Here is a 14,718-nt window from a genome sequence, read left to right as displayed (position 1 = left end):
GTTGCTCTCATCCGGTTGTGCAGCCTCTTAATTGTTTCAGTCGATGTCGCGATAGAAGATAATAGAGTTTAGTTGATTTAGTAAGATAGCGCGTACATTTACTCGATTTTCTCGACGGATAGTTCACAATTGAATTGTTTGCAATTTCTCTTGTGAGGCTTTGAACGTCGCTTTGTTTTGTACAAGTACATACATACGTGCCTTTTGGTTTAACTTTATCTATGTTTCAGTCGGTTTGAGTTTATCATAATAATGAAATAAATTGATGTACCATCAGCAGCAAAAATGCATGGTGGCATTGGATTCATTCATAATTTCTCTATGCAATTTCGCAGCTCACTGTACTGTACTGTACTTAGATCTTACAAAATAGAAACGTACAAGTTTTTTTCATTATAAAATTAGATTCTGAAATATGTAGATAGGTATGTACCTATACCTGTTAATGCTCGCACTAAAGTTTAATTCTACAAACCTGTGTCGTACTCATCGGATATAGGAAGCGACAAATGAAATAAACAAAATCACTAGGTAACACAGATATACCTAAATAAGTAAATGCGTTTTTATATTAAAGGAAAAATATAATAAAGAAAATAATCCCCTATGACGCGTTAAATTTCATGTTTATACCACTTTATACTTTATAGTAAGTAATACACACTATTATGTATGGACAGGGCCGAATTAAGCATGTCGGGGCCCCTAGGCAGTGCAATGCTCGGGGCCCCCTTAGGCCCTTACAGTCAATCCTGCATACATAATGTTCATTTTTCAGTTCAGGGAAGTAAGTTTTTGGTTTTAATTTCAACCTTCAGGTGTCGGTTGAGCCGATCCGAACATGCCGAGCGATGTCTTTTTCGCTCTTATCGCGTGGACATAAAGCTTTTTTCTATCAGTTTTTGCCGATTCCTTTTTGCGTCAAGTGTGGGGAGAGCCCTTTTTTTCTCAATAGGTAGGTAGTTAAATATTGTGCGAGGCTGAACAGCGATTGTCCGACCATAATACCATACGCCGAGCCACATGATTAAAATAACGTACCTAATAAAAAAAAATATTCCATAGGTTTAAATTACTATTCATTCACCAGTGAAGTTAGCATGTAGATACAGGGTCAACCAGAAAAACAGCAAAAAAACGCGAGCGCAGCGAGCGCGAAATTTTTTGTTAAAAAATGGTGAAAACGTGTTAAAAAGGCCGGGCCGGGCCTAAAAATCCGAAGTTCCCCAGTGAGCCGAGCTTTCATGCGAGGTTAAAGCCGTGCTTCAGGATAAGCTCAGCTAGAGCACAGACGCCAACCAATGTCCATTGTATTAAAAAGCGAGACCGCAGGCCGAGCTTGGCGCAGCGAGGCCAAAGGCTAAGCTGAAGAAGAGGAGATTTGGGAGACAAACCAAAAATGGAGGTAAAAAGTGAGGCTTAAGGTCGAGCTCGACAATCTCCACATTACTTAACAAACCCGAAGCGTACTTATAACCAGCGAGGTGAGCTTTCATGTGAGGCAAAAGGCCAAGCTTCTGAAATCAATATATTTGTTAAAAAGCGACGCCGAAGGTCGACCTGTAAGAAAGCAGCGCTCTGACACGAACCAATCGTCAAATGTTACTCGACAATAATATATTATGTCTTAAGCAAGAGTTACTCGGAGATGAGGTATTAGGCCCTCGGGAGCCTGAAAATCGAGCTCGATATTTCAGACCTTAAATCTATAAAATAACATAATTTACATTCAGTGTTGGCCGAAACGTTAATGCAATTGAAAATGTTGGCCACTAACCATTATAAATTGAACCGTAAATTGTAATCGTCCGTTACGGTTTAAGGTTCAATTTATAATGGTTAATGGCCAACATTTTCAATTGCATTAACGTTTCGGCCAACACTGTTTACATTACATAATCATCATACCCCGCAACGGAGCTAGCAAAACCGTAGCATATGACAGTTTTGTGTCAGGGTTGGCGATTCTGATGAACCATTTTGCTTTAACTTTATTGTATGTAAGATTAATAAAATTGATCGAGAACCTTGTTGACCCTCTTCCGATATAACCCGGTTTAATTTACTGTCAAAATAATATAAATTAACAGGTCAATGTCAATATTAGATGCGTTTCAATGTATCTGTTATTTTGTTTATAAAATCACGTTTTTTTACGCATTTCTTTCAAATATTACCATGGAATTTTCACTGCTTGAAAATATTGGTGTGTTTGAAAAAATATTTTTTGTGCTTTAGTTTATGCGTAGTAGTGATAACCCTGACGTACAACTGCTACAGATTTGCTAGCTCGGTTGCGAGGTATGATAATCATCTAATGATTGTGTATCTGAGAAACTGATATTGGACATTAAGTAGGTATAAATATTTAGGTACATTAAAAACAATATTTATGGATTTTGGCCATATGAAACAAATATTGTTTTTGGCGCGCGCGGGGCCGCCGGGGCCCCCTAGCCGAGGCGGGTCCCCAAGCCGAGGCGGGGCCCATAGGCAGTTGCCTACTCTGACTTAGGGTTAATCCGGCCCTGTGTATGGAGACGTTCTCTGAATAGGTAAACTAATAAACTGAATAAAAAAATTAAAACCCGTACAAATTGGCGCTAGATTTTTGAATTTCGACCACTCGATTTCTTGTATTTCTTTTAATAATATCTCCACTACTAGGCATTTAAATTCTAGTAATATAATTGAAAACCCAAAAGTTAGCATTTCGCCGTTTTCCACCGATTTCCGAGTGACGAAATCGAACGACCGAAACTAAGGAGGAACTTTATGAGCACAACTGAACTAAAAACACAGATTTCTATTGAATAAAAATATTAAAACTTTTATTTTTAATTAAAACTTCATTTTTAATTTTTACCATATTTAGATGTAAGTAATTACTTGGAAAGTTTGAATTCATCAACTGAAAAAGACGACTTTTGGAAAAACATGTCCAAAATGTTGCGCATGTTGCGATGCCACGGGGAAATAAAATAAGCTTCAGAACAATAACAATGAGGTAGCTAGCGACATCTATTACGGAGTGGCAGAAACATGTGCCCAAAAGAATCGGTGCAAGAATGCGACATAAAGCCCCCTCCAGACTATGCGCGCGAAACGCGGCGCGACTTCGCGGAGCGAACATACCGCGACGTTGACGAATGACTACATACTCGCACACTTCGCGGTAAATTCGCAGTTTGGTTCGCGCCAAGATGGCGGAAAAGCATCAGCTGATCGAGTTTAACTGTCATTTATCTACGGCATCATACTTGCTGTGGCTATTTTTCCATTTTGTTTTGTTGTAAAACTGTAAATTATAGCCGCTTTATATAATATAATTAATATTTATCTTGCAACTGATCAGCCAAAATAGTGAGTAGTGTGGAGTCTTGCTAGTTCGCGCTTCGCGCCTCCTTTGACGCGGGCCGAAAAACCGACAAAAAACGGGGAACAATGCGCGAAGGCGTGAATAATCTGCGAAATCGACGCCACACTCGCGTTCGCGGCTTCGCGCCGCGATTCGCGCGCGAGTGTGGAGGGCCCTTAATACTGGCCGAATTTCACGAAAATCGGTTGAAATTGAGCGAGCGACTGAGAATGAGAACATCCGATCCGATTTCGTACGGCCAAAGCACGCTCGTGTCATATCAAAACGTACACCTCAATATAGATAGGTTATACTCATTACTTGAGGAGCACAAAAAATACTTCCATATTTATTTCTGTGCCTACGAAGAAATCTGTTATTTTTGATTAATTTTCTCATTCCATCCATCTTTGTCACACTCGTTGTTAAACATAAGGTCGACCCTTTCTCTTTCGGTGTGCGGGAGCTCGTTAGCACGTGCACATTCCTCGCTTGTCCAGCCGCGACTAAAGGAAACTTGTCCAATTTGTCACAAGCACTGACCATCCAGCCTCTAGACATAGCATAGTCGCGCTACCCCCTCTGCCACACATACGGTAGCGTTACTCCATCTTCGAGTCACGCCTACACCGCTTACTTCAGTCGGCGGACCGGGCTCGGTCTAGAAACTTCGGTAGCTCGAAGAAGTTTTTGCTATCAAAAATGCATTATTGTTGTGTCAAATTGTGTGGCAAGAACACTAAAAACTCTGGTGTACAAAAAAATGGCATTTCATTTCACAGGTAAGCCGATTTTTTAGAGAAATGGATAAAAAATATTTTAATTTAAGCGTCTCATCAAATTTGACAGCGCTTGAAACTCGATGACGTCTTTTAAGAAAGTCTCTTTCTATCGCGCTGCATCCGTATACACCCTTTCTTGTCTTTTATTACGTGACATTCCTAAGCCCAAACTAGTGATGTCCATATCCATAGAATGTGATTGTTTACTATTGACAAGGTAATTCAATTCAAATCGCATAGGTATTTGCGAAAAATTCACTATAAAACAAATAAATAATATGAGAATTACACTTACGGTCAGGTACCAATTTTCCCTTGAACATAAACGATATTGTCAATTCAGCACTACATAGGTACTCGTATTACTTTTAGCGATTATAAAAACATTGCAAATTTAAATTAATCACAAGACCAATTTTATACAAAAACACACGGTTGCAATTTAAAATGCATTATTTTGATTCCATTTTTGTTGAGAATAGTGGGCGTCGGTTTAACTTTTTAATTTTTGCTTTTTTTCTGTGTGTGCCAACATGGCAATGATACTTGAACATTCGACCAAATAATTTAAACTTCATTTAGTTAGATTGTGTTAAATAACATTTCATTTACATAATAACAAATAAATATTTGATTTAAACCATGTAATAACTCTTAACAGGCTGTTTTTAATGGGTGGGTATAGTAGGATACCGCGAATACAGGGTGGATTTTCTTTTTGGCTCAGTGAGGGCAGCTACCAGATCCCGTACTGCTACGAGAAAACGGTCTTAAGAGACCTTCCCTCGATTTCAAATTAATGAAGATTGGCATTTACAGATTTTGGAAAAAACATACAGGATACGAGAAAAAGGTCATTTTTGACAAACTTTTTTTTGTTATGCCAATCGATCCCATTCCTATTGAGAATCAAAAGCTTGTATGGAAGCAAAAAAAATTTCCGGCTAGAAAAGCCACAAATCGAGGAAAACTTTTCCCATAATATTTGGCCAATCAGTCCTGTCCTGTTACATTTAAGAACCATAATACTGTATGAAGACATTGCTGTACGAATGATGGGCGAGGTAGAAAATTGTGAATAAAATTTCACATTTTCTCCATAGTAAATGTATGGAAAAAGTTTTTATTAATTTGTGGCTTTTTAGTACATTACCGTAAGTCGACCCCTAGGAAACTATTGATACTGGATAGGAATGGAATCGATTGGCATACAAAAGTAGCATGTGAAAAATAAAAGTTTTCAGTTTCATTCAAATATTATGGGAAAAGTTTTCCTCGATTTGTGGCTTTTCTAGCCGGAATTTTTTTTTGCTTCCATACAAGCTTTTGATCCTCAATAGGAATGGGATCTAATTTGAAATCGAGGGAAGGTCTCCTAAGACCGTTTTCTCGTAGCAGTACGGGATCTGGTAGCTGCCCTCACTGAGCCATAAAGAAAATCCACCCTGTATATAAAGCCGCAACCCGACTGATTAATTGACATAATTGCTCTCCCAGAAGGGGGTTCCTGGGGTATTTGACTTTGATACGGTCGTATAGAGGGGGTGGTTTGGTGACTTCCAGAAAAATCCGACTTTTGGTCTACCGGATTATCCGACTTTTGGTCACTAAACGGTGACAGATACGTGGGAGATGCTCGACCAAATGTCATAGAGGGACGCTGACAGTTTCTGAAGCCGCCATTATTTTTTCAAAATGGCGGATTCAAAATGGCGATCATTTTTCAAAATGCTCCCAGCGCGCTAAAATTTTGGTCACGAAAACTCGGGGTCACCTAGCTGTATTCCTATGGATTTTTTTTTTAATAAAACCAATATGGCGGTAAAAATGGCCACTTATTTTTTATGAAAAGCTTCAAAGGTGAGAGATAGGTGGGGGGTGCTCGACCAAATGCCATAGAGGGCCCGAGACAACACAAATTGCATTTAAAAAGTTTCAAAATGTACTAACTAACATAAGAACACCTTGTAATACCATGGTTGCAATAAAGAATTATGATTATGATTATGATATGATTTTTTTTTCAAGTTGGTCTGAGCGCGTTGAGATTTGGCATGCGGCGAGCTTGGGGGCCCAAGATTAGTATGTGAATTATTTTTTATTAACACTCAAAATGGCGGCGGACACGGGCAAAGGAAAATTTCCAAGTAGGTTAAGCGAACCCGAAGGGCGAATATCAGGCTGGGAGGCCGAAGGCTGACCCGCCGAAGGCCCGAAGCCTTCACCCCGACTTCCAAGCGTGCAACCCTCAGTAATTTAAAGCGAGGCCGAAGGGCGAGTGCCGTGAATGAAGTGCTTCCAAGCAGGGATGTTGCGAATATCCGCATCCGCATCTCGTCTCGTCTCGCGCTTCTCTAAATCCCATAAGACGCCTTTTTACCAATAGTTTATTTTTAAATTAATTATATAAAGCAGATACACCTGCTAACGAAACCACAACGTTATGGGTTAATGTTTTCGAACGAACGAATCAACATAGCATTCAAAACATGCTTGCATATTATTACTGTTATTACATTATTGACAGTGATTGACAATGTTATTATTCAACGTGTCACATCACTAGCGCCCGGCAGATATTTCTGTCTGACGCCCACGTGTGTTTGAACGGACCAATCACGGCACGGGACTCGCTCACCTCGTCCCCCGCACCCCTGTATTTTTGGCAGCATCGGTTTCATGAAAGAATTGGCCTAAGTTGAGTCTAGAGGCTGGATGGTCAGTGGTCACAAGTTATGAGCTTCAATTTTGGAACGCCTATAACCTATCTTGAGTTATTAATCATTGGTACACCTTCACTAACGCTTCGGTCAAAAATTACTAAAAAACTAATAATTAGTCCGTTAATTACTAAAAAGATAGTTGGTACACATTTATTTACACCACAATTTACTCTGGGATCTATACACATTTTATACATACCAATTTAATTCGAGTGGTTTTTTTAAATTATTGCGATCTTGTGGCTATGCATACTGTGCATATTTGTGTTTTTACTAAAACACGTAGATACTTACTTTTAAGTAAAGGTAATTAATGGACACTGCATTTTAAATACACAATCAAAATAACTTGAATCTTACAAATCATTTATTAGAAGTAAATAGGCAATATCGAGAATAAAATCCACCACACTGACGCGCGTCACGCGCGAAAAGTCGAAAATGTTTTAACTTTTTTTAATCATGGTGTTTGTTGTTGCCAGTTGCCACTACATGAAGAGGTCTCACAAAGAGTAAAGTATAGTTGGTCAAACCAAATTGTCAGTAAATAAGAACAAAAAAGACTAAATTCATCCTTTTCTTTTCGGTGCTAGTACTAGTGTAAGGCAGAAATAGTATGATTCTTTATGTCTATGTTTGAAAGTATGACAAACTATATCGGCCCAACAGAGTGAGATGGAGCGAAAGTTAGAATGAGACAACTGATTTGACTCTTCTTTAGAGTCTTTTCGGAAAGAGAAGAGTCGTGAAATGTATTGGGTCCCATACATTCCACGACTTTTCTCTTTCCGCACAGGGCTATAACCGCGAAAATCGAAGTTCGCAAATTGCGGGCATTTTTCTGTCACTCTAATTACGCCTTCATTGGAGTAAAAGAGAAAGATCCCTGCAATTTGCGAAAAACGGTTTTCGCGGTAGCCCCTCAGACTCTATACGTGGTTTTCAACCGATTACAATATTTTTTTTGTGTTTAGTTTGGTGATAAATATAGTTTGTCAAAGAAGTGTCTCATTTCAAACATAGACAAAGAGAAACATAATATCTTTGTCTTAAACTAGTACTAGCACCCAAAAGAAAAGGATGAGTATAGTCTTCCTGGTTCTTACTGACTGACAAATTGGTTTGACCAACTATAGCAACTGTCTGTAGAGCCCAATAGTGTATCAGCTTTTTTCATTTTAGTGCACACGCAACACTGTTCCTTTTTTGATAGACGTCATAAAAACAATAACCCTTCGTTGTCGGTGTAATTGCTTTGGTTTTGGTTATAATATAAAATGAATTATTTTACGAATGAGTGTAGTATTGTTAACAATTGTTTCTACCTGTAAATAAGTTTAGTATGGATAAATTTAAGATGCTATCGTAAGTATAACTAAACAACGTTAGACAAGTAACCACAAGCAATGCAAATTTGCAGAAATTGATAACGGTTTTAATGTTTTTAGGGGCGAGGAGCTTGTTATTCAGGGAGCGAAAAAGGTCAATAGTTCTTTACCTGAATTAGGCTTGAAGGATGTAATTCCAAATGGTTCTTGGTTGGAACAAAAACAGATTCAGAGCTCACTGGAAGCTCGTAGACACATCATTGAAGTCGAACGCATAGAAAAATGGTGAGTAATTTTTACATTAATTAACGAAATGATAAACACGCCGTAAAGGACGTGTTTTTTTCCTCAAATTTGGTGAAATTAGGTTGATTCATGGTTTTGGCATTAGTTCACTTAATATTAATCCAAGTACCTACCTATATACTAATATATCAGCACTAAAGCAGCAGTAAGCAGGTAAGGCCTACCATTTCCTAGTAATTTTGAAATATAAACATATTTATTTGCATTGGGATTTCTAAAAGGTTTATTTTTTGCAATGCTTTGCCATTTTGCGGATGTGGACCTGGCCATAGACAGGGCGGAGTGGAGAAGACTGATGGGGGGGGGCCTTTGTCAAAAGCTTTTTTCTACTGTAGACTGTATAACCTTTGCAATCTGCTGCCTACTCATACGTAATTCATTGGCCTCATTTATGTTTTGACTTTTTTCAGTTTGACTGATTTAAAATTAAGCAGTTTTTTATCAACTCGTCAGGTGGATAAATAAATAAATAAACCTATTTTACTTGCAGTGGTACTTTAAGCCAAGCAGATTGGAATGATGAGCTGCAGCTTGCTGAGGTGACAAAGAATGCTGGTGGCCACTGGCAGTATGTTGGTCACAACATCGGCAAGCAATTGTACCTTTATCCAGAGGAAGCACTATATTTGATGGAAGTTGTAAGTATTGTACAGTCGGTCAGTCGCCATCAGATATATTGGAGCGGCCAAGGTGTTCATAGTTTCTGAACACGCACTGTAACACCCTGAAAAAAAGAGGCGTGAGTGCCTTAGCCACTCCGATATATCTAATGGCGTCTGTACTATGTATTATAATCCTTCAGTTGACATGTCAATTTAGAGTTGTTGGAATTTTAAAATTTGGTTGGCTTAATTCTAAGTAAAATCTTGAAATGCTATCCAGCATAAGCTAAGCTTGTTGCGATTCTTTTAGTATACAAGGATTTACTGTGTTGACAGGTAAGGGATGAATACAGACATTCCACACATATACAGTATATATATACATGGACAAACAGCTAGTCTTTCTGTGCAAGTTTGGCTAGTAACACATAATAAATCCTTCCCCATTCCATCAGCAGTAAAGATAAACTACGGAACCCTAAAAATGGCAAGGTATATGCATTTGTCTCTGGAAGTGCATTGTAAAGCTGCTGAGTCACATGCATTGTTTATTAACTGAGAAATTAACTTATTCTTGTGAGGATTTGTGGTCCAAGCTATAGTTCGTTGTCTTTAGCATTAGAAAGAACTTGCAAGAAGGTAAGCAATCTTGACATGTCTTTTAATTGAAAAACGCTTTTTATAAATCAAAAACTATTAATTATGAAAGCAGAAGAATATAAATGATCGTATTAGATTCATAATTGTTACATATTTGCCGTAACTTATTTTTAAAATGTGATTTTCAATTAAAAGACGCATCAAGATTGTTTTCCTTATTTCTAATGCTAAAAAAAAACGAACTATATATCATGATATTTATTTTACTTCGTTATAGAGTTGCCTTCAGTTGAAGTACAATGATGTCACAGTATCAATCCAGCAAGCATATTCCTTACTTTTGAAGGATAATAACTCACTAATTCAATATAAAGTGTATGCTTCACTGAGTAGACTGGGATACAAGGTGTTAAGACACACTTATGTTAAAGCTAATGATACTGAAAATGATGAAGCTGAAGATAAATTACAAGACTCATTATGTAGTGAGAAAACATGTGAAGTAACAGATACCAGTAAGGAAAACGTAGAAACTAAGAGTATGAATGAAAACATAAAAGGAATTATTGCTAACGAAATCAGTGAAATAACAAACTGCCAAATGAAAAACATTTCTGATGATGAAAATAGTGATAGTACTAAAAATGCTGAATCAAAAGATAATACAGGTAAATTAAAAAGTGATGAAACAATTACAGTAATTGCTATCACTGGAGAATTGAAGGATAGAGATGCGGAAAATATAGATATGGATAAAAAAAAGCAGGAAAACGTAAAAGAAAGTCATCAAATTGTCGACTGTCAGATGAATGATGCTTCAAGTGTTGAAACAAGTAAAAATACTGAAACTGCAAACCCAATAGAACTATTATCAAGTAGTGGTCAAGTATGTGAAGTAACTGGTATCACAGAAGAACAGGACAATAAAGGCTTGGATAACAAAAAAGAAGAACATTGTGCAAAAGTAACTGATGAAATTACTGGCTGCCATATGAATGCTATTTCAATTAATGGAAAAGGTGATACTAATGAAAATATCGAAGCTGCAAAGGAAGTAAATAAATCTTTTAGTAGTGAACATACATGTGAAGTACCTGATATCACTGAGAAACAGGAGCAAGAAGAAATGAATCTAAAAATGGAAGAGGATTGTGCTAAGGAAACTGATAAAATTGATGACTATCAAATAACTAACAGTTTAAATGTGGAAAATACAGATAACAATGATATGATTGAAGGATCTGATAAACAAAAAGACCATATAGAGAATATAAAAACAGACTATAAAACTGAAGGATGTAATGTAAGCAGTAAAGATATAATTCAACATATTGAATCTAGTGATGAACAAAGTTCATTAGTAGACATTAAAGAAAACTCTAAATCGGATGACTGTGAAATTATATGCATGGAAAGTGGTTATGCAGATGAAAGTAAAGTAAGCTCAAGTGTTTATTTGTGTGATGATGACTTCAAAGAAGTTAAAAAAAATGATGTTGAAACAAGTGAAGAAATTGTTAATAGTAGTTCTGCAGTTATTATACAAAATAAAATAGAAATATTGACTTGTAGAGAGTTGAAACCCAGTAACTCGGTTATGGTTGATCACTGCATTACTGAAAACTTGCCTGATTTTTATCAAAAACAGGTTGTTACCATTAAGGCTCCAGATGAACAACTTATACCAAGAAATGTGTTCCTAAACAATACTGCCTATGTTTTGAATTTAGAAAATTTGAAGCTGAAATCTGTAACTCCAGCGCCATCATCTAGTACCCAAACATACAGTGTTTCTGATGAAGCTAATGAACAGCATGTGAGGAGAATAGGGGGTGCTTTCTCTGGAAGTACCCACATTCATTTTAATCCACAATTCTTTCCTAATATGAGATTCCCTCAACGAACACCACAGTTTCGACCATACACCTACTGGAATCAATACCACTGGTCCTACCCAAGACCGTTTTTCACTAGCTTGCCTTTCAGGTTTCAATTCCTACCAAGAATGCAGCCTATGTTTAGGTGCATCCCTTCCCGTTCAATGATTCCCAATCTCGAAAATGCTGATTCAAGAAGAGCGAGGAAAAGAAAACTCGAAAATCCCAAAAGATACCACTTAGAATCCATTAAAAAGCTGGCTTTAAAGTTAAAGAGTCTAGTAGCATCAGGGAATAGACAAGAACAGAACATTCAGGCCTTACAGAGACTGATAGACACTTACAATGTAAGGTACAAAGCGAGAATAGAACTCACACCCGAACTGGATATAGTAGAAAATGAAATAATCCTGGAGACAATTAACTTGGATGATGATGATCAGTCTAGTTCAAAAAAGAAAAAGAGAGAAGAGATGGAGTCATATGATGAGAATTTCAATGCCTTGAACCAATTTTCAGTAAAGATTAAAGATCTTGAAGCTAAAAAAATACTTACAACGCGGCATAAAAGGGCATTTTCGAATGTTGTCAAAACTTTTAACAAATCTTATAATGCTGACGTTTACTTCGACTCAAATTATGATATCATTGATAGAAGACGCATAGTTATTGCGTCATCATCTGACTCAGATTGTGCTGTTGAAGAAATTCAGACCTCTATGGAAGATACTTCAAAGCCACGAAAAAGTAAAAAGCTAAGAAACCCTTTTTACATTCTGAAGCAACTCTCAGAGAAACAGAGCCCAGTCAAAAGTTCACAGGACGTAGTGAGTGAAAATAGTCGGATTACATTGAAAAAGAAGTTTCAATATAGTGACCATTTGAAAAAGATGTTTAGTAAATATTGGTTGCCAAGTGAAGACGATTTTGGTAGAGCAGAAGTGCCTCTTAGAAGCGAAATTAGGAATCAAATGGACAACAGTGAAGAATTTCTTTACCAATTTATAAAAAGTCAGTCTTTTAAATTCAATAACTGGCTAGAGGCAAAAATAGCATATTGGCAGTCATGTAAAGAAGCAGCCCTGAAATATGAGGCTCATACTCAAAACGAGAGCATCAAATTAGATTGTATAATAAAACCCGAAGACTGCACGGACCTTCGTAATGTTTTGACGAAGTTGAGTATCATAAAGACAGCAACAGATGTTGAAGAAGAAAGCAGTCTTAGTGTACATTTCGATGTCTACAACAGAGATGTGGCCAACTTTAAGAAAACCAAGAAACCAACACCGCACTTCAGGGTCATCTGTATTGCGTGAGTATTTTTTAGCCTAAGTTATGTTATGGCTCACTGCAGGACCATTTCATTGATGAACCGTATAGTATCCCCTCTTTTCTTTATGATGTGTACGAAAAACGTGTAAGTGAACGGAATCTAAATAAATATAATAGTTTTTAAGGTTCCGCACCCAAAGGGTAAAAACAAAAACGGGACCCTGTTACTATTAAGACTCCTCTGCCCGTCCGTCACCAGGCTGTATCTCATGAACCGTGATATTTCTGTTGCCGCAATAAAAACAAATACTAAAAAGTACGGAACCCTCGGTGGGCGAGTCCGACTGGCACTTATCCGGATTTTAAAGTTCCATAAGTACCAACAGTAGTCGTGAAAAGGACTATGTAACTTCTCGGTTGAAGGAAGTAATCTTCGAATTTCATATCATGCTCATCTATTGCACACTTTACAAAACATTTTCTATTCCTTTCAGGGAATCATCCACATTTCCATGTGGCGTGCAGTTTGCTACCCTACACTCGAAATACGACGACAATGTGGTAATTCTATTCGCTATAGTTGGAACATCTTCCATCGCGTATCTTCAGATGAACCCAGTGGACTTGCCACTTTATTTACCTAGTAACAACCTGTCATGAGTTAATTTTTACAAAGGGAATATAATAAAACTGTTGATTTTTATTAACTCTTTTTATTTCAGTATACAGTAAAGGCATAGTAACAGCAGACAAGTTGGTACCGTTAATGGGGTAACTTCGCAATATGGGGTGACTTTGATAACTGATTCTTTTTCGCAGATTATTATCTATGATGTTGATGACAGGGCACGGCTAAAATTCGAGCTTTTTGTAGGCTTACATTTTTATACAATTTGATATAGGTGCGTAAACTAAATGTGGCCCAAATCAAAGCTCTGCAGAAAATTATATGAGATTATTCGTTTTTATTTGTATGTATTAGATTATACTATAAGAGCTACCAATTGCTGTATCTACAAATTATGAAGTATATAAAAGCAACCACATGTTTCGATAGTTACCCCAATGTAGGGTATTTTTTGGAGGATTTTGCCTTATTTCTACGGCTGTACCATAGATAACTAAAAAGATTAAAGCTTTTATTCTTAAATGGTAATTTAAGCAACTATAATGGCACGTGTTTTCGGATGGCTTAGTGCAAGGTCCTAACTAAGTGTGTACACTACAAGCTATCTTACTAACTATAGAAGTTTACAAATCGTAATAGACAAGTAAATAAACAAGTGACCGTCAAAAATATTTTTTGATACACACTTTTATTGCTGACTGTACTTTCTCACCTTTACATGTCTAAAAAGTGCTTCTCGAGATCTTTCTAATAAGCCTAAACTCAATGTGTTTATGTTTTTCCATTGAAGAGTTCCTTTGGCTATATTCCGACTGCATCATCAGATCAGCTCCATGTTAGCATAATATTGCATTGTCATCGAAAATACGGAAGTATACCAAATTTCAGCTCAATCAGAAACCGGGAAGTGGTTCAAATTTAAGTTACAAGATTTGAAGCACATATATGTACTCTTTGTATGCGGTACTATACGCGGTGAAGCTAAATAAAAGTGTGTAAAAAGACCAGTACTAACGTCCACTGTTAACTGGCAAAATATTCGCAGACCCATAGAGAAAAAAATACATAGAGTGCTCACTCCATACATCAGTTCAGACCATGGTCTAATAAAACATGGTCTTCTCTTCCCAGAGTGTCACTTGCCTACGTCACAATAACATTGCCACTTTATTTCAACATAACATGTTACATGGGTACATTATATCTATGGTTAATAAGTTAATTTATTTCTTTATAATT

The 14,718-nt window shown here is 37.1% G+C and overlaps 1 protein-coding gene across 1 annotated transcript; it reads left to right on the top strand.

Annotated features, from left to right (window-relative positions):
- The first annotated feature begins 1,399 nt into the window (after window positions 1-1,399).
- LOC134650770 (uncharacterized) lies at window positions 1,400-13,554 on the top strand. Its single transcript, XM_063505704.1, has 5 exons — window positions 1,400-1,405; window positions 8,253-8,476; window positions 8,988-9,135; window positions 9,977-12,891; window positions 13,346-13,554. Exons 1-5 carry the CDS (start codon window positions 1,400-1,402, stop codon window positions 13,509-13,511), a joined length of 3,459 nt encoding a protein of 1,152 aa, XP_063361774.1. The 3' UTR covers window positions 13,512-13,554.
- The last annotated feature ends 1,164 nt before the right edge of the window (window positions 13,555-14,718 follow it).

This window comes from Cydia amplana, chromosome 9 (assembly GCF_948474715.1).
Source record: "Cydia amplana chromosome 9, ilCydAmpl1.1, whole genome shotgun sequence".
Lineage (NCBI taxonomy): Eukaryota > Metazoa > Arthropoda > Insecta > Lepidoptera > Tortricidae > Cydia > Cydia amplana.
Note: the sequence above shows the minus strand (reverse complement) of the source record. Positions and strands in the feature narration are given on the sequence as shown.